The 19,041-nt window shown below is 37.1% G+C and overlaps 2 protein-coding genes across 2 annotated transcripts in view; one reads left to right on the top strand and one right to left on the bottom strand.

Annotated features, from left to right (window-relative positions):
- Positions 1-8,992: 8,992 nt before the first annotated feature.
- LOC143624618 (uncharacterized) lies at positions 8,993-10,522 on the bottom strand. Its single transcript, XM_077095203.1, has one exon. The coding sequence runs from the start codon at positions 10,520-10,522 to the stop codon at positions 9,017-9,019; it is 1,506 nt and encodes a 501-aa protein (XP_076951318.1). The 3' UTR covers positions 8,993-9,016.
- Positions 10,523-11,767: 1,245 nt separating this feature from the next.
- Positions 11,768-19,041, top strand: part of LOC143624665 (zinc finger BED domain-containing protein RICESLEEPER 2-like) — a 53,526-nt gene continuing 46,252 nt past the window's right edge. Inside the window, exons 1-4 of the mRNA XM_077095237.1 lie at positions 11,768-12,216; positions 12,299-12,433; positions 12,507-13,489; positions 13,557-13,832. Of these exons, the coding sequence (XP_076951352.1) occupies positions 11,768-12,216; positions 12,299-12,433; positions 12,507-13,489; positions 13,557-13,832 (1,843 nt within the window). The remainder of the gene's footprint in view (positions 12,217-12,298; positions 12,434-12,506; positions 13,490-13,556; positions 13,833-19,041) is intronic.

Here is a 19,041-nt window from a genome sequence, read left to right as displayed (position 1 = left end):
AGTGAGTTCTAGTTAATCGGACGCCACACAATACATACACATACATACATATCCGAAGATACATATCCATACTTAACTAGTTACCCTTCTGTTCTTCATACATACTTGCTACCATACATACATACATATCTACAATCACTAACCTCAGTCTACCGAGAGTACGTTCATAGTCCGCCGTCTATACCTGTACTCAAGGTCGTGAACACGTAAAAGGTCCGCAGTCCTTACCTATGTTCACCATTCATGGTACGTGCAAGGTCCGCGGTCCTTCCCTATACCATCCCACTTCCACAACACGTACAAGGTCCACAGTCCTTCCCTATGTTGCAACCTAATTCATAGCACGTACGAGGTCCGCAGTCCTCCCCTATGCTAAAGCACGTATAAGGTCCACAGTCATTTCCTGTGCTGACGCCTATCTATATTACGTATAAGGTCCGCAGTCCTTATCTACGTTACGTATAAGGTCCGCAGTCCTTATCTACGTTGGCGTCTATCTCCTATAACACGTATAAGGCCCACCGTCCCTATCTACGTTTACATCTATCATCTACATCACGTATAAGACTCGCAGTCCTTAACTACGCCATCACCTGCCAAGTCTATGTCCGACAGAAGTTAGAGGGATTTGCCATCGTAACTTACTATGTCGAACGTAGAACTCACATACCATTCGTGTACCTGTATACACATACTTCACATATACAATAATTACATTATAGCATAAGAACACTCTAGGCGTTCTTTACATCCTTCATTTAACAACCATACCCCTTGTCGTTACGTGCAATATCCGAAGATCGTTCACGCCCCGACAAGTATTCATTTGTAATATTCATACATCTTCGATATATAATATTCGTACCTTTATTTTTAACCTGACAGTACGCGCAATATCCGAAGATCGTTCGCGTACCGACAAGCAATCATTCATATCCATCACATATATCACATATGGCATACACTTATCACTTAGGATAAATGTATTAACAACACATCGAGTATGCACACAGCCCCGAAAACATAACAAGGAATGGGGCTAGAAACTCACCTGAACTCTGCTTCTTCCTCTGATAGTTGTAAATCCCTTCTTTAACTGTGCTCGGCTGACTGTATAAGTTACACGTATCAATACTCGCCTGATCTAATCTGGTGGCCTAGTATTAGCTTACTTTTACTTATCGTTTTAATCTATTCTCCAATCGAACTTGACTTTAGGCGAAGTTAAACCTTAGGCGAACTTAGCTTTAGGCGAAGTTAAACCTTAGGCGAACTTAGCTTTAGGCGAAGTTGTCATCAGGCGAATTTGGCTTTAGGCGAAGTTGTCATCAGCCGAACTTGGCTTTAGGCGAAGTTTTCATCAGGCGAACTTGGCTTTAGGCGAAGTTGTCATCAGGCGAACTTAGCTTGCAGGCGAAGTTCATCAGGCGAACTTAGCTTGCAGGCGAAGTTGTCGTCTGCAGCTACTGTTCGTTCTTAAATCCCTTAATCACCTTCGTTTCTTAACCAAATAACTCGATTTAGGTACCCACGGGATCGTCTGACCAGCGCCTACAAACCCCAACCATCAAATCGACCTAACATCGATGTTTAAAGGGTGCGATTTAGGCATATAGGTTACGGGTTCTTTTTATCAATCGATTAACCCATCAAATCATAACCATTTTCAGTAAGATTAGCTTTGTTGGATTCGTTTTTACCATACAAACTCAGATCTATCATTTCTCAAATCAACCCGAACCTACACGAACGATTTCTAACTATAAACGTACCTTGAACGAGTCGAACTACGAACACGGTTAAGCCTTGATGTTGTTTTGGTCCGTCACAACGTTCCAGCACCAACAAGCTCGAGTTTTTGCCTTCGGATCTTGGTTCGGGTCGTGTGTGTTTTGGGTGTGTGTGTGGAATATGTGAGAATGAGGATTAAATGGTGGTTAATGGTATTTATATTTAGGGATCATGGGCTTAAGCCCATGGACTCTCCTTCCTTCTTTCATAACCCAAGTCCATAACCCCTATCCATTACCCAACACTAGCCCGACCCATACCAACTCCTACTCTATTTATTTATTTCCCGATAACCCGAGTAAACTTTCCCTCTATTATTAAGTAATATAATTAATATCATTTTGGAAATTTCGGGATGTTACACATGTGGTTCGTCAACCGTTGTTCATCTACATGTTCAATTGATGTTATAATGAGAGGTGCGAAGCTGTGGGATTGTTATTTAGCTTGATCCTCCGATGTGTCAAAGAGCAACTGTTGTCATACCCGAACTTTTGAAAAATAAAATCAATGCATATGAAGAAAATGTATGAAAAACGGCCAAGTTGAACTCAAATCATGAGCTACTGGAAGTAAATTGGCAATCAAGAACGAAAGCTAAAAAATATGTTATACATTTCATGGTTGTTATTATCTTCTATCATTTATTTTAGTTACCTTTTAATCGTAATATGTAATATATAATATGTAATGTCTCTTTTGGTTTGTCTATGTATCCAAAAGTAATCTAAGTATTCAGTTGCAATAAATTCCAAAAATGTACCAAAGTTGCGTAATTGAACAAACCACAAGTATGAAAATGAAACTTAGCTCAAAAGAGAAAATAAATAAAATAAATGAAATTACCAATTTACCTCTAACTTAACGGAAAAAATAGAAGGGGTTAGAAAAAAAATATACTAAAATGGCAAGTTATAGAAAAGTGATGCAGTCGTTTGCAATGAATTCAAAAACGGTACTAAAGTTGCGTAATTAGACAAATCACGAATACTAAAATGGCACTTAACTCAAAAATTTAAAAACCCTGATTAAAAATATGTCCGATACATTGGGATAGAAATCGAGATCCATTCCTTCTTACTAGCTCATAATTACAACGGGCGATAAGGTGGCTTCAAAAAAAAAGTGGGATCCTACGGTTGATAAGCGAAAGGCTAGGCTTCCCCCTATTAGAGGAAGAGCCGTTTTAGCCTATTGGGTTCTCGGCTTTCTTGCTAGTTACTATTTATCTTTGACCCTAATGCCAAAATAAGGCTAGTTGTCATCTTGAAGGTTTGCTGTCCACTTTCTTTTAGGGTGGAGAAGATAATGTTTAGAAAAATGTCGTGGGTTAAATGGGATCTAGTTTTGCCAAATCAAAGGATGCGTTAAGTCTTGGAAGTCCGAAAGGTATTAACTTGGTTCTTATTCTCAAATGGAAGTGACGATACATATAATTGTCCAAATTCTTAATGGGTAAAAGCGATTGATTCCATTCACAATCATGATTGGAATGTTTTTTATTAAAAAAAAAGGTGGCTAAAGAAAATGGTACTTGGAACCGGATTGTGAAAACTACTCACTATCTAAATGATGCTAACTTGATATCCATTGCCATGAGGGAAAAAAAAGTTTAGGAAGGGTGACAATACTCTTTTTTGGCTTGATGATTGGATTGGGGAAAATACTTTGGCATCTACATTTTCGAGACTTTATAGTCTTGAATCCAATAATATATACTAGCAGTATCAACTACTTCCGCGTAGTGCGAGACGATAACAAACTCTTATTAATCGATTTGAAAATCCGCTACAATAAACCACTAATATAAAGAGACCTAGCCTTCATCCAACAACTTCAAACTAATGCATAATTTGCCAATAACAAAACCATCAATCATAACCGTAACTCACCCTTTTAGAGCATCAGTTAAAAGAATAATATTTTTTTTTCGTTTTCAATTGTTCTGAATATCTTTAAATCCACATAGAAGAATTCGATCAATCGACACAATTGAGTTATTTCTTTGTTGGGTCCTTGTATAGCCATTTATTCTTTGTTTCTAAAACAAAGTGTTTCTTAAAAAAAATGTCTTAAATTTGATCAATCTACGCAACGTAGTCTAGTCATGAAAAACTAGAATAAAAAACGTGTGCAACACCTTTAGGAATCATAACCGATGAAGAACCACTATCACACTCGATGGTGGCATTAACCTCTAGATCTGAAGCAAAAGATATAAAATCAGTATTCTGATTTTTTAACTCTTCTCGTGTTGGAGGAGTAGAGAAAGACAAACCCATACCCTCCGTCGTTTCATGAGGATCTTTCACAACGTCAGTTTCTTACTTGCCGAATTTGTTTTAATAAATATATTTTGACAAAATTTTGTAATTTTGTTTCGTCTAGCCTAGTTTCTTGCAATCTTACTTGTCGGGCTTATTTAATAAAATTTTCACATTTAAAATAAGAACCTCCACTTATGTTACGTTCAAATAACACTTTCCGTTATTGGTTTTCAACTTGGTAAGCTTTGAAAGGTTAAAACAACTTAACTTGGGTTTGCTTCATGAATGTTTTCCAACAATTGTTTTTGAGCATCATCCACCAAGCGTTCTTCCATGACTTTTAATACACTTCTAATACGCATAATGCATTCCTACATTTTTAAATTAAATATATTTTTATTTTAGTACAAGTGGTTACACCTCTTTTCAAGAGTCCAAGATTATTTCAAGATTTGCCTATTGTTAATTAAGCTTATTGTCGTTTTCGGAATCCTTTAATTTCCATTCAAATTTCAAACTCTGGACTCTGGAGTTTATCTTATGCTAGTTTAATTCACTATAGCGGTTAAATATAGCATATTGATTACTGAATTTTGATATATTATATGGTTTAGCTGTCCAGATTAATGTCATAAGCTTAAGTGATGAAATTTAGTCGATTACAAAACAAAGAGTGGACAATCGTGCCATAGATGAACATAGTGTGGTACCTAATCTTTAAAATTTAAAACTAAAATTTTCGTTTTGAGTCAACTAAATTTAACAAAAACTAAAGTAACCTATGATATTATAAAGGTTTAGGTTATTCATACACCAAAGAAGTTATTCACACACCAGGAGGGCCTATATGAGTCGTATTGGGCCTATACGACTCGTATAGGTGTAGTGTCAAGTCATTTTCGGGTCAGTAGTGTCAGTTTTCATTTATTTGCATCGTATAGCCCCTATACGAGTCGTATAGGGCTATACGACTCATATAGGGTCTGTTTGACTCGTATAGTATTTTTTTCTTTTAGATTTTTTTTAAAATTACAAAATATTAAAAATAACATCCGAGTTGTTTACAAAATAAAAACACGTAATTTAAAAGTAAATATTTTGATATATACATAAAAACATACGAACAACATAAGTGTTTTTGATAACGACTTCTTATATGTGGTCATGCGATCCATTTTGGTTGACGCTCATGTGAGTTATCTAAGCTTTTGAAATATAACTGCCATAAAAATAATTACGTTTGGAGTAAGAAAAACTGATACCTGGCCTGTACGGGTCGTATACCATCTATATGGCTCGTATAGACCATAAAATAATTATAAAAATATCTGGCCAAAGTACAGCTGATATGCTGTCTATATGAGTCGTATAGACCCTATATGGCTCGTATAGACTGCAAAAAGCTGCCATACTGTCACCTCCGTATGCATGTTAATAAGTTAGGCCTATACGACTCGTATAGGCCCTATACGAGCCGTATAGCCTTATTCACACACCATGGGGATGGTGTTTGTATATAACAACCCTATTATAAATTGTAAGATTCCGCATCTAGGTGTGAATATGCTATTTTCTGAATTTATACTTCCTTTTTTTAAGTTACGAACATTTTTCTATCAAACTCTTTGACTTTGTATGATACTATGATATATGTGTTTACTGTTGTAATAACTATGTACGTTATTTTAAACGATATATTTATTGCATAATTTCCTCCTAATCTTGTTATCAGACCTTATGTATAGTAACCTTCCATGTAGGCGGCAGATCTAAAAAAATTCTAGGGATAACCCCAAATTTTTTTTGGATCTAATGGTATTCTGATTTTGTTAACAATTTATAGTTAATGGATAAATCTGGTTCTTAAAGGTTGGAATTGAAAATAGCTAATGTATCAATTTTGAAAGTAGATGTGGAGAACACGATTTAAACTTGTGCAAGCACAACCCACATAACTTCGTATACCCAATAATCACTCTAGCAAGTCCATTTGACGGTTTTAAGATGCTAAATATAATACATATTAGTTTCATAAAAATGTTTAAAACCTTAAATATTTATACTTCGTCAACAAAGTTGAGGGATAACTCGAGCTAGCCCTAAATATAACTAATCCGCCCCTGTGTATAGGTTTTATATGCTTTTGTATTTATATTCCTTATTTTCTACAAGCACCTATCTCAAAATGTTTCTCAATCTTTTGAAGAATTTCTTGTGATTCAGGTGTTATATTTCTCCTCATGTAAGCGTATTGTCTATAGGGAGATTACGTTTGTTTTTAAGTTCAAACGGCTAAAAATTTGTTATGACCTTTAACTACCATCCAAATGTTCAACACATAATGATTGAAGCTAATTTTGGTTGTATATCGATTAGGGGTGGCAACCTTGACCCAAACCATTCCAAATGGGTCAATTTGGGTTGTTTTAAAATTCAAATGGGTTGAATTGGGTCATAGGTTTTAATTAAATGGGTCAAAATGGGTCAATTGAAATTCCACATTCTTATTTTTGGGTCAAAATGGGTTGACAAATTTAACTACATGGGTCGATGTGGGTTAGTGTATTAAGGAAAAGTGACATGTTTGGGTTGAAATGGGTTTTAGATTGAAACGATATCGGTTTAGGTTTCGGCTCGGATCAGCTTTCGTGCCGACACGAGTTTTAGCACCGGACGGGTTGGGTTTCGGTTTCTTTCGAGTTTTCGCACTAGACGGGTCGATTAAGGTTTTTGATTCGTTTTCGTCGATATTTCGGTTTCGGTTAATTTGTCGGGTTTTTTTTTTTTTTTTTTTTTTTTTTGATGAACGAGGTTAACGGTGAAAATATTTTGATATTTTTACTTTTTTCGTTATTTGTTTATATTTTGAGTTATGATTTTTTATTTGTTTTTTTTGAATTTTTTGTTGAGGGATTTTGATCTTAATAGAAATCATCAAAAAATATTAAAAAAAATTAATAAAAAAATCATAACTCAAAAAATAAAACAAAAACAAAAAATGTAAAACAACTAAAACGTTTCGTCCGTTGTCCTCGTTCAAAAAAAAATCGACAAATTAACCGAAACTGAAATGTCGACAACAACGAAACAAAAACATGCTGAAACAAGCTGTTAAGTGATGAAAGGAACTGAAAAATCGCTAAAGCAAGCTGTTAAGTGCTGAAACGAGCTGAAAAATCGCTTAAACGAGCTATTTGATGCTTAAACGAACCGAAAAATCGCTTAAACGAGCTATTTGATGCTGAAACGAACCAAAAAAATCGCTTAAACGAGCTATTTGATGCTGAAACGAACCGAAAAAATCGCTTAAACGAGCTGTTACGCGCTGAAACGAACCGAAAAATCGTTTAAACGAGCTGTTACGCGCTGAAACGAACCGAAAAAATCGTTTAAACGAGCTGTTAGGCGCTGAAACGAACCGAAAAATCGCTTAAACGAGCTGTTACGCGCTGAAACGAACCGAAAAATCGCTTAAGCGAGCTGTTACGCGCTGAAACGAACCGAAAAATCGCTTAAACGAGCTGTTACGCGCTGAAACGAACCGAAAAATCGCTTAAAAGAGTTTTGACCCAAACCCGTTTTGACCCGTTCCAACCTTGACCCGTTATAACCCGAACCTTTTGACCCTAACCCGTTCCGACCCGAACCAAAACAACCCTTTTTTTAAGTGACCCGTTTTGACCCTAACCCGTTCCAACCCTAACCCGTTCCGACCCATGACCCGTTTTGACCCAACCCAACCCATTTGCCACCTCTAATATCGATGGTGGCAAGTATGATAACCCAACACGTATTTCATGTATATCCCTTAGAACCCAAGCAGAATACCTTGCTTACAGTTTTGCATTTGTCTTTTTTTATGTAATGGGTTATTTCTTTACATTGAAACCAAGACAGAGTAGTTATTGGATGTCATAATTGTAACCGGTGTACTAGACGCAAATCCTGTTATACAATATAAAAAAGGTTCCACTTCTATATTTATGCCAACAATCAAATTTCTTAGACCACTTCTCTGGCTTATTCACCTTGACAATCTAAAACGAGAATCATACTCACTTTTCTTTTATCAAACACAAAAAAGTTGTTCGACTTAATGTGTCCTTGGAATATTGTTTTATCAGTATATTCGGGATCCACCTGAGACCACACCTGTAATGCATATTCGTTTCGATCCTATGTTTTAATATTGGTGTAATTTCAAGTTCGGTTCAGTCAAGATTCGATCCAACCATGGAAGTATCGAGACATCTTAGCCTAAAATTTCATATTCAAACCCGAACCGACCTGAGACCGATCCAACCCAAAAAGACAGACTGGCGCACCCTGTATCATTCCAATATTCATACTCTAGAAAATTTTGGGCTCGGGTTCGATCGAGTTTCAACACAACGATAGCCTTGACAGTTGACATTCATTAAGTCAACATTAATTGTTTTACAATAAACCAAGCGAATTTATCTATTCAAAGTGATTCATATAGAGTTGTTTATTTGAAGGATGAGGAGTTTAAATTTGAAACGCAACCATTTTTAATTTGTAAACATCAAGACATCAATCGCTATTAGAGTCACGGCACCTCATCACAAGTCGCAATTCATGCATATGAACCGAAGCTACACTTGTCCCATAAATCCTCATCTACCCTTTTTTTATTCAATCCTACATATACATGTCCCTTTCATATCTTAATTACACCCTACACAATTTCCAAACATCACTCCACTCAATAATATCATCACATCACATCACATCACATATATTTATATTGACTTCCAAATTTCAAATTTCAAGGTTCAACCAGAAGATAATAATAATAATAGTAATAATATTATGATATACACATAACAGTAACACCACCATAAATGGCCATATAATGCAGAAACAAATAAATGCACACAACTTCATCACTTATTTATTATATAGTATATTAATTAATTCAAAAACTTACTAGATAATCAGATAGAACCTTGTGATATCTTCGTTGGAGCAATGACCTTCCCATCTTGAATTTGATTTGCCGTTGCTGACGTGCCGGCCACGGGTTGATACTGGTGTGTGGTTTGTTGCAACTGAACCTGATGCGGTTGCGGTGGTTGTTGTTGTAGTGGTGTTGTAACCAACGCCCCCTGCGCAGTATAGTAAACGTGCCTCCCAAGGCTGTTATCATACGCCAATTGAGCGTATCCTGGATCTGTCATCCCAGCCGTTGATTGGATCATGTTCATTCGTATTTGTTCAGCATGCGTCGGTACCTTCTGTGCAGCCGGTTGTTGTGGCGGGAATATAGGCTGTGAGACTTGTGCCACCGGTTGCATGGGGTTGTAAACCGGCTGCTCACGGTAAACCTCAGCCGGCATCCGTTGAAGTGCGTAGTAACCCTGGCTCGGAGCTGGAGGTTGAACTTGAGCTTGAGTTTGACCGATTGGACCGGTTACCGGTCGAGCCATAGGCGCGTGGTACACACTCGACGGAGCAGGCACCATGTACACCGGTTGTTGATCGGCTGAGATAGTGGCTTGAGCATATCCGCCGGAGATTTGATAACCTTGCGCCGGAGACGGTACACTTGCCGGAAGCGCCGTCGTAACTACTTTTTCCGACGGTCTCTGGACGTAATACTCTCCGGAGTAACCGCCGCTTAGGTTATCCTCACTTTGCCGGTACATATTCTGTTGCTGTTGCTGTTGCTGTTGCTGAAGCTGATCTTCAGCAATTCGTAACCTCCTTAGATCCTGAATATGCTTCTGTATCCGATCCTCAGCGTCCGGCTCCTGATGACGTGTCACCGGATCCATCGCCGGAAGATCTCGAACCTTCGGCACCGGTACCGGTACCGGTCCGGCCACCGGAACAGGTCCTTTCTCCGAACCGAATAGAAAATCCGCATTTCCGTGAACCGGTAACGCCGGTGAAGGATTAGACGAGTGAACCGGACCGGAGTTCAAGGCTTCCACGAACCGTTCACGTTCAGATCGTCCTTCAGTCGAACCGAAACTCTGCGTCGGAGTTATAACCGGACTTTGAGTCTGAACCGGAAACAGAAACAGTCTCAACCTGGCCGGTTTAGGCGAGGCTCTGTTTAACCGATCGTACTCATTCATCATGTGATCCAGATCGTCATCATTCGTAACGGAAATTAACGCATCCAGATCCTCACCAGGTAACTGGTACTTAAAGCAGACGTCAGCATCACACACGGAGGCTAGCTTGTTAACGAGAACAGAGAATTTAATGGAGCGATCAACGGCGAGGATTTTAGTCTCGCCGCCGACATAAGAAAGTTGATTATCGTGAGGTCTAGGGTGGATTTTACCTCCGTAACTGCACATGAGCTTGACTTTGTAGTTGGTGGTGGTGGTGTTAGGCTGGTCTTCCCATGGCGTGGGGTTTTCGAAGTCGATTTCACGGGATCTGGGTGAGGATCCGCCGGACTCCGGGTAGGAGTTGTAGTAGTTTTCCATGGGCAGGGAAGTGTGCAAGCTTTGAAGCGTGATGGATGATGGGGTCAGTGAGTCCGTTTAATGGAATGGAAACGAGGAACGTAGGGAAGTGGAAAATAGGCTTTTATCTTGGTCTTTGCCTACCATTATTTTAAACAATATTATTATTATTACTAATCAAAGATAGATATTTAGCCATGATAAATAAGTTCCAATGAAAACTATGTTTTTATATTTAAAATCATTAATATATAATAATTTATTGACTATTCTTATGATAACTGGACCAGAAAACCAACTATATAATTGAGTCCAATTGGCCCAGTTAAACCTAGGGATGGCAAAAAAAACCAAACCCGATGGGGAAAACCGAAACCCGCCCCGAACGGGGCGGGTTCGGGGACACTTAATCGGGGACGGGTCCGGGTTCGGGGTTTCCCCGTTTAAGTTAATCGGGTTCGGGGCGGGTATGGTATAGACTGTACCCGCCCCGTATACCCGCCCCGTATACCCGTTTAAAACCCGTTTAATTAAATATAATTTTTATATTTATATATAATATATTATTTATTATTTATTTTCCCAATAAGGCTGCCTAACCCATTTTCCCGTATACCCGTTTAAAACCAGTTTCCTACTTTCCCATTTGGCCATTTACCCTAACCCTAGAACAACCTCCCGCCCGCACGCCGCCGCGCATCTCTGATCTCACAGCCCGACTCGCCATTCTGCAGTCGCCGTTCCCCATTCTGCAGTCGCCGGACTCGCCATTCTGCAGTGAGTAGGCACAGCCCGTTCCCCATTCTGCAGTCGCCGCCGCGCATCTCGCCCGTTCCCCATTCTGCAGTTAGGTCAACACTCACTAACTCATTGTTCATTCTATTAGATCATTGACGGTTGTAAGTTATGCTTTGTGTATTGTATTAAGTGCATTGACTGTTGTGAAGCATGCTTGTGTATTGTATTAAGTGCATTGACTGTTGTGAAGCATGCTTGTGTATAAGTGTAATGTATTAAGTGCATTGACTGTTGTGAAGCATGCTTTGTGTTTTGATTGCGATGCTAAGAACATTTTCATTTTCATAATTATTCGTAGGATTTATGGAAGGACACACACAACAACCACAAACATCTCCGGGTGATAACTCACAAGCCGATAGCAATAACTGTATGAACCAATCTTCACCAAATACAAGCAATGAAGGTCCATCACACACAACCACAGGAGAGCAAACCCAAACCCCAACCCAAAATGATGATAGCAACATGGGTTCTAGGAAGCGAAAACTTACGTCAATTGTATGGAACCACTTCGAGAAGATGACGATCAATGGTGAAGACAAGGCGGAGTGCCACTATTGCAAGAGAAAATTAGGAGCTAAGAGTGAGAATGGAACACGCCACTTACTTGATCATTATAACAAATTTTGTCCAAAACGAAACCAAAGAGATATACGTCAACAAGTATTGGGGATGGGACAAAAAACAACCGACGGACAAACAAATCTAACTTGTTTAAACTTTGATCCCGACAAGTCAAGGAAAGATCTAGCCGAGATGGTTATTGTTCATGAATATCCTCTTGTGATTGTTGAACATCATAAATTTAGAAAGTTTGTGACCGGACTACAACCTTTATTTAAGGTTCCATCACGAAATACCTTAAAGAGTGATATTTTGAAGATTTATGACTTTCAAAAAGAAAAGACAATGGGGTATGTTTCATTAATTATTTGGTTTTAATATAATTAGTTATTACTTAATTGCCTTTTAATTTATATCTTTGATTTATTAAAGGATCTTGGAGAAAAATCAAAGCCGGATTGCAATTACCACAGATATGTGGACATCAGGTAATCAAAAGAAAGGTTTCATGTCAATTACCGCACATCTAATTGACGAGAAATGGGAAATGCAAAGCCGAATAATGAGGTATACTTCAAAATTTGTTTTATTAATTGCCACTTTAATATGTTGAATGTTTTATCAAATGTACTTTTACTAGGTTTATTTATGTACCTTCTCCACATACTGCTGAAGTTCTTGCTGAGGTGTTATATCAATCAATGTGTGATTGGAATATTGATAGAAAGATATCAACAGTAACAGTTGATAATTGCAGCACTAATGATTTAATGATTCACTATTTATTGGATAAGTTGTCTTTAAGCTCTTTGATTCTAGGTGGGGAGTTGTTTCATATGCGATGTTGTGCGCACATATTGAACTTAATAGTTCAAGATGGTTTATCTGTCATTGGTGAAGGAATCGAAAGAATTAGAGAGAGTGTTGTTTTTTGGACGGGAACACAAAAAAGAGTAGAAAAGTTTGAGGAAGCTGCTCGTCATTTAGCAATAGATTGTTCAAAAAAGTTACCTCTTGATTGCAAAACACGTTGGAATTCGACATATCTAATGTTGAAAGTCGCTATTCTTTACAAGGAAGTTTTCAAACGTTTAAAGCAAAGAGAAACCCAATATAAAACTTTGCCAACTGAAAGAGATTGGGAATTAGGTTCAAGCATTTGTGATAAGTTGAGTTTGTTTTATGAGCTGACTTTGATGTTCTCGGGTACTAAATATCCGACAGCGAATGTCTTTTTTCCATCAATATGTGAAATTAAATCTTCTTTGGGTATATGGAAAGAAGATCGAGACCCTATGATCAAGATGATGGCAGAGAAGATGATTGTTAAGTTTGATAAATATTGGTCGGTTATTCATGGGGTAATGGGAGTAGCAGCAGTTTTGGATCCTCGTTACAAATTGAAAGCAATGGAGTTTGCTTTTCCAAAGATATATGGTTATGAAAAGTCGGAGAGTGCGATAATAAAACTTAAGGAGCTTGTATATAGGTTGTTTCAAGATTATGAAAGTTACAGTCAAGGAACTTCACGGGATGATGGTGTGAGATCAAGTCAAAACAATGCGGGGGGTGGAAGATTTTTCAACGAATACTTCACATTCGTTGAAGAGGATAATCATTCGGGTATGACTTATTATTTACATTAATTTAACTTTATTCATTAATTGTATTAACTTTATTTATATATTAGGTGTCACAATGGAGCTTGATTTGTATCTACAAGAGAAAGTTTGGATAAAAGAAACTGAGATTGACCTTTTAGCTTGGTGGAAAACAAATGGTGTCAAGTACCCAAGGTTGCAAAAGATTGCTCGAGATATATTGGCGATTCCAATATCTACCGTTGCTTCCGAGTCCGCTTTTAGTACAAGTGGTAGATTGGTAAGTCCACATCGTAGCCGTCTTCATCCAAAAACATTGGAAGCGTTAATGTGCGCCCAAAGTTGGTTGTTGAATGAAATCAAAGGTAAATAAACATTTTATTTTTTATTTTTAACTTAGCTACTATATAAACTTTTGACTTTTGTGAGATGAATATAGCAACTTGTTCAGAAGAATCCGAGGCATATTGCCAAACTATTGAATATGATTGTGACGATGGTATTGAGGTAATACATATATATATGGTTTATCGTTTACATTTTAATATGGTTTAACATTGATTCTTATATAGTTTCCAATTAATATGTTAATGTTTGATTATCATAGCAATCCGGCGTGACAAGTGTTTGAATGGTTGAATGGGTGCGGTATGGACGTGTAAGAAGGATCAATCATGAAGTTAATTTCCGTTGTGATGGGAGAAATAAACATTTTTATGTATTAATAATGTCTTTTGTATGTGTAATGTGTTTGGATATTGAACTTTTTGTGTATTAATATTGTATTGTAATTTTGTATCATTTTCTTACAATCGGGTTTTAAACGGTGAACCCGACGGTTAAATGGGGATCCCCACGGGGAATTTAGCCCGTTTAAAAACCATTTATGCTAGACGGGTTCCCCGAATACCCGCGGTTTTCCCCGAATCCCCGATGGGGATTCCCCGTTTAGTCCCCGCGGGTTTTTAGACGGTTTTGGTAATGGGTTTTATAAACCGGGGCGGGTATGGGATTGGCATTCCCCGCCCCGAAACCGCCCCGTTGCCATCCCTAGTTAAACCACTAGGTTTGATCGGATATCATTGCTTTGTTTACTACTTAAAACTTGATATTTTGTTATGGATTATACCTCTACTATGGGTGTTCACGGTCCGGTTTTGACGGTTTTTGGGTTAAACCATAAGCCAAACCGATAGTACGGTTTTTGCTAATCAAAAACCGAAGCCAAACCGTTTAAAATAAAAACCAAACCGAACCGAACCTAACCGTTACTAACGGTTTGGCTCCGGCCGGTTTCACGGTTTAGGCTTTAATATGCCGTTGTCAAAAACTTAAACTCTAATTCACAACTTCAGATTTCAAGTTGTCCAAAAATAAAATAACCAAATTGCAAGTTCCCCATAATTAATCATATTGTCCAGAATTTAAGCCTAGAACATGACGAGATACTAGACTTTTAGTAAACTTTGGCTAAATCACACACTAGCTTTTATAGTGGGCTATGACAAGAAGCCTAATTTTTAAAACATATGATATATTATAAATAATTATATAAATCTAATATAAAAAAATAAAATTTATATATAAATAAATCCTACAGTCCGGTCCGGTTTTTTACGGCCGGTTTTCAATAAAAACCGCAAGCCAAACTATTCATTACGGTTTGAAATTTTTGAAGCCCACCGACCGAATGTAAAAAAAAAACCAACCGCAAAGCCAAACCGATGACCGACTTGGGCGGTTTCACGGTTTTAAACTGATCGCTGAACACCCCTAACCTCTACTATGCAAAAAATTTCATATTGCGTTCTTAAGTTGACTGAATAGTTTGGTCAGTATGCGTAATTTCTTGAACGTAGATGGAAGGTTAAACTTTGCGTCTCATGAACGAAGTACGTAAATTATTCTTTTGTGTATTTTAAACTTCATAATATATTGTTATTAGAATTCACATAAAGAGAAAGCAACTTTATATTTTGTTTAAATTTGTTGTTAATGTAAGCATGTGTGTTTTAGATTAGTTGTAAATGTAAGCATGACACATGTACGATGATGCATGTAATTACTCATTTGCTTATTCTTTATTCATATTATTATGTGTTAACATTGTAAATTCACTCCGAAAGATAAGTTTATCTCATATTTTTATTTTAAATCTTAAATATATATAAATGAAACTTTTAAAAACTATCTGGTTTGCATCTTAAATTCTCTCAGGTCAACAGATGGTTTTATTTATAAATAAAAGGATCTCAAGAACACACACATTTTCTCTCTACATTCCGGATCCAAATCCGTATAAAAAGAGGAAGAATCTCGTGTGTAGACATCATCAAATAACAAGAATCACGTCCAGATCTACGTATTGTCCGGATCTGAACTCGAACCCAAAGCAAAAGGTAGGTTTCGGTTTAAATGGTTAAGTTTTATGGTTAGAATCGGCATGCAAACAGATATAATGATAGATCGGGTTGTGAAATGTAAGAAAATTATAAACTTGGTAAGTTATAACCTCTCGGGTGCACTTTAAGATAAAAAGGTGGTGTTTGGAATATGAGAGATGTGGGTTCAGGATCAGATGCATGGGGTCAGAATGTGTTGAAAGTTGAAAAAGAGTAAAAATCAGGTCCTGAGGAAGAGTCAAGAAGTAAAATGGCTTTAAAATGTAAAAACGAAGAAAGGAAGGTATTTCGCTTCGCTCAGCCATGAGAAGCGAAACGGGTATTTCGCTTCGCTCAGCCATGAGAAGCGAAACGGGTATATCGCTTCCCTCAGCCGTGAGAAGCGAAAAAGTTATGCGAAGCGAAATTCTATGTGAAATTCCTCCCGTGCGAAATTGTTTAAGTTGTTATTAAAATGTGACCCGATTCATTTTCTGATGCGTTTTTGTTAAAGGACCTATTAACAAAAATAAAATTTTTCCGAGCTAACCTGGCAGCACAACCCCAGCCAGGGGCTCTGCCCCTTGAACCCTGCTAGGGGCTGCCGCCCCTAGACCCCGCTACCAGGAGCGCTGCCCCCAGACCCCCCGTTAGTTGAGAGTTTCATTAACTTAGATGTAGGAAGTAGTAGTAATGAATAATTGACACACGTAATGTATTGTACAGTTAGTCGTGCACAACTAAGGAAGGGCATTACCATTAACGGCGAGAGAAACCGACTCCAGGTGAGTTATAGCCCCATTTCCTGGTTATGTTTTCGGGGCTGTGTGCATACTCCCATGTGGCAGTTAAAATGCTTACTTAAGTGATAGGTATATGATACGTGTATGATCGTGCAATGAATGTTATTACTATATAATGGTTATGTGAATGAATGTCTATGTAAATATTATACGCGTAAGACAAGTAAAGTATGCGCTTATGATAGGGACCAGACCCTCATAATATCTGAGATGATAGGGACCAGATCTTTATAATATCTGAGATGATAGAGACCAGACCCTCACAATATCTGAGATGATAGGAACCAGGCCCTCATAATAACTGAGATGATAGGGACCAGACCCTTATAATATCTGAGATGTTAAGGACCAGACTCTTATAATATCTGAGATGTTAAGGACCAGATCCTTATAATATCTGAGATGTTTAAGATATAATAGCTTATAGTATACCATATGGTTTTATGAAAGAAAGTATGTAAGTACGTATGCATGTATATAAAGTATGTGTGAAAGAAGTGATAGCAAAGTAAGGTATGAATACGTATCTTCGGACGCGTAAGAGTAAGAATAGGAATGAATTGTATGTTAATTGATTAACTAAAAATTCACTCAGCGTAGCTAACTTTTAGTATGCACGCAGGCAGATAAGTTGAGGCAGCTAGCTTGAGGAGGGACACATGACACGAGCTAAAGAAACTGGCATCTATGAAGAAGTGTCATGACTATTTTATGTTATGTTATGAAAAGACAATTTGTATGTTAAGACAAAAATGAATGTTTGTAATGTGATGTTTGAAGTTTTAAATTATTCCGCGAAAGTTTAAATTAACTCTGATTTTAGAACTGTGTTTATGAGTAAATCCAACACCAAAGTAGGGTTACCGGGAACGGGGCCTTACAAGTTGGTATCAGAGCATAAGTTCGAGAGAAATAAACATCCTACATGCTTAGACTCGAACAGAGAACGAGACTTAAGGAAGAAAAGAAAGAAGATGCCAGTCCAAGAACGCCATGTGTCTCTCAAGCAAGCTTAGAAAGCAATCACCTTGTGTAAGTTGATCCTGTGTATGGTAAAGAATGAGTAAGAAAGTTAACTTAATAACTAGATATAGAAATGCTTGTTATATGTGACGATGTAAAATGTACGATTGTCTAATTGTTATAAGTAGAATCTAGCACAAGTGGACTCACAAAGGGAAGTGTAAAGGATATGGAGAGTAACGTGATCAGCTAATCACAACTGGCCACTGTTATTACCTGTTAGTCTTACTAAGAAATGGAGGATAAGATATAGGAGTCGGAATTTGCAATATATGTAGTTAAATTTTAAAAAAAATTAAAAAACGTTAATTATATTAAAATTTAAAAAAAAATAAAATTCACGTCGCCACTCAGGGTCAACTTCATAAAAAAGATAAAAACATTTTCTATGTGAAATAAAAAAGAAAAAAGCTAAAAAAACATGTTAAAACCTTTAATTTAATCAAAAATGAAAGTTGAGTGACCTAATTGGAACACTTTTTAAATTTGAGTGACCTAATTGGAACACTTTTGAAAGTTGGTTACTATTCTATGAAATTGTCCATTTTTTTAATTAAAATTGAGTCATAAGTATGTTTAGTTAAAATATCATAAATTCATAAGGTATAACTCAATAACTTTCTAGAAGAGCTGGCAAGCATTTCTTAAATGTATAAAAGGTCTAGAGTTCGAATCTCGCAAATTACATTATAGAATGTTTAGATCAAAAGCGGTCTAATCGTCAAACCAAGTCAACGGTCCGACTGCTAAACTGCCGAAACCTACGTAACTAAAGTCTAAAATATCAAATCAAACCGGCCTTATGCCTTGCTTTCAGTTAAACCGGTCGGTGTAGTCCAGATTTGAAAACATAAGATAAAGTTGATCTAGTTACAACTAAAGATTCTTTTAAACGATCACCGTTCTTACCACTAAAGTCACAATCAGACAACGTTAGAATGATATGTCAAATCAATTGATTACTAGCAATTCGATACTTGGTTTTATTACTTGGGATGCCTCGAACAAAACATTTCTTCTACACCACCACATTGCCAAAGCTTTCCTTTGGCAAAACATTTTAACATTAATAATATTTATATATAAAAAAAGCATCTTATTTGTACAAAAATGCTTAATGGTTAATATTCTTTCATGCAGATGCATTTACGCTCAAAACATTTAATAAGAGCAAAAGTCCTACAAACTCATCTTAATCTTTCCTTAATACCGACTACTAACGTACTCTCGTTCTTTTAATCTTATGCAACCATGATGTAGTAACATACTTCTCTTAATCCTATGGTTAAGTTTTGACGATAACCTTTCTAACTTCGTTTATAGTCAAGTTTTCTTGTTCAAACCAAACCATTCCTGTTAAACATTAT

This window comes from Bidens hawaiensis, unplaced genomic scaffold (genome assembly GCF_021521415.1).
Source record: "Bidens hawaiensis isolate Kalapana, Puna unplaced genomic scaffold, B.hawaiensis_p1.1 tig00003902_1, whole genome shotgun sequence".
NCBI lineage: Eukaryota > Viridiplantae > Streptophyta > Magnoliopsida > Asterales > Asteraceae > Bidens > Bidens hawaiensis.
Note: the sequence above shows the minus strand (reverse complement) of the source record. Positions and strands in the feature narration are given on the sequence as shown.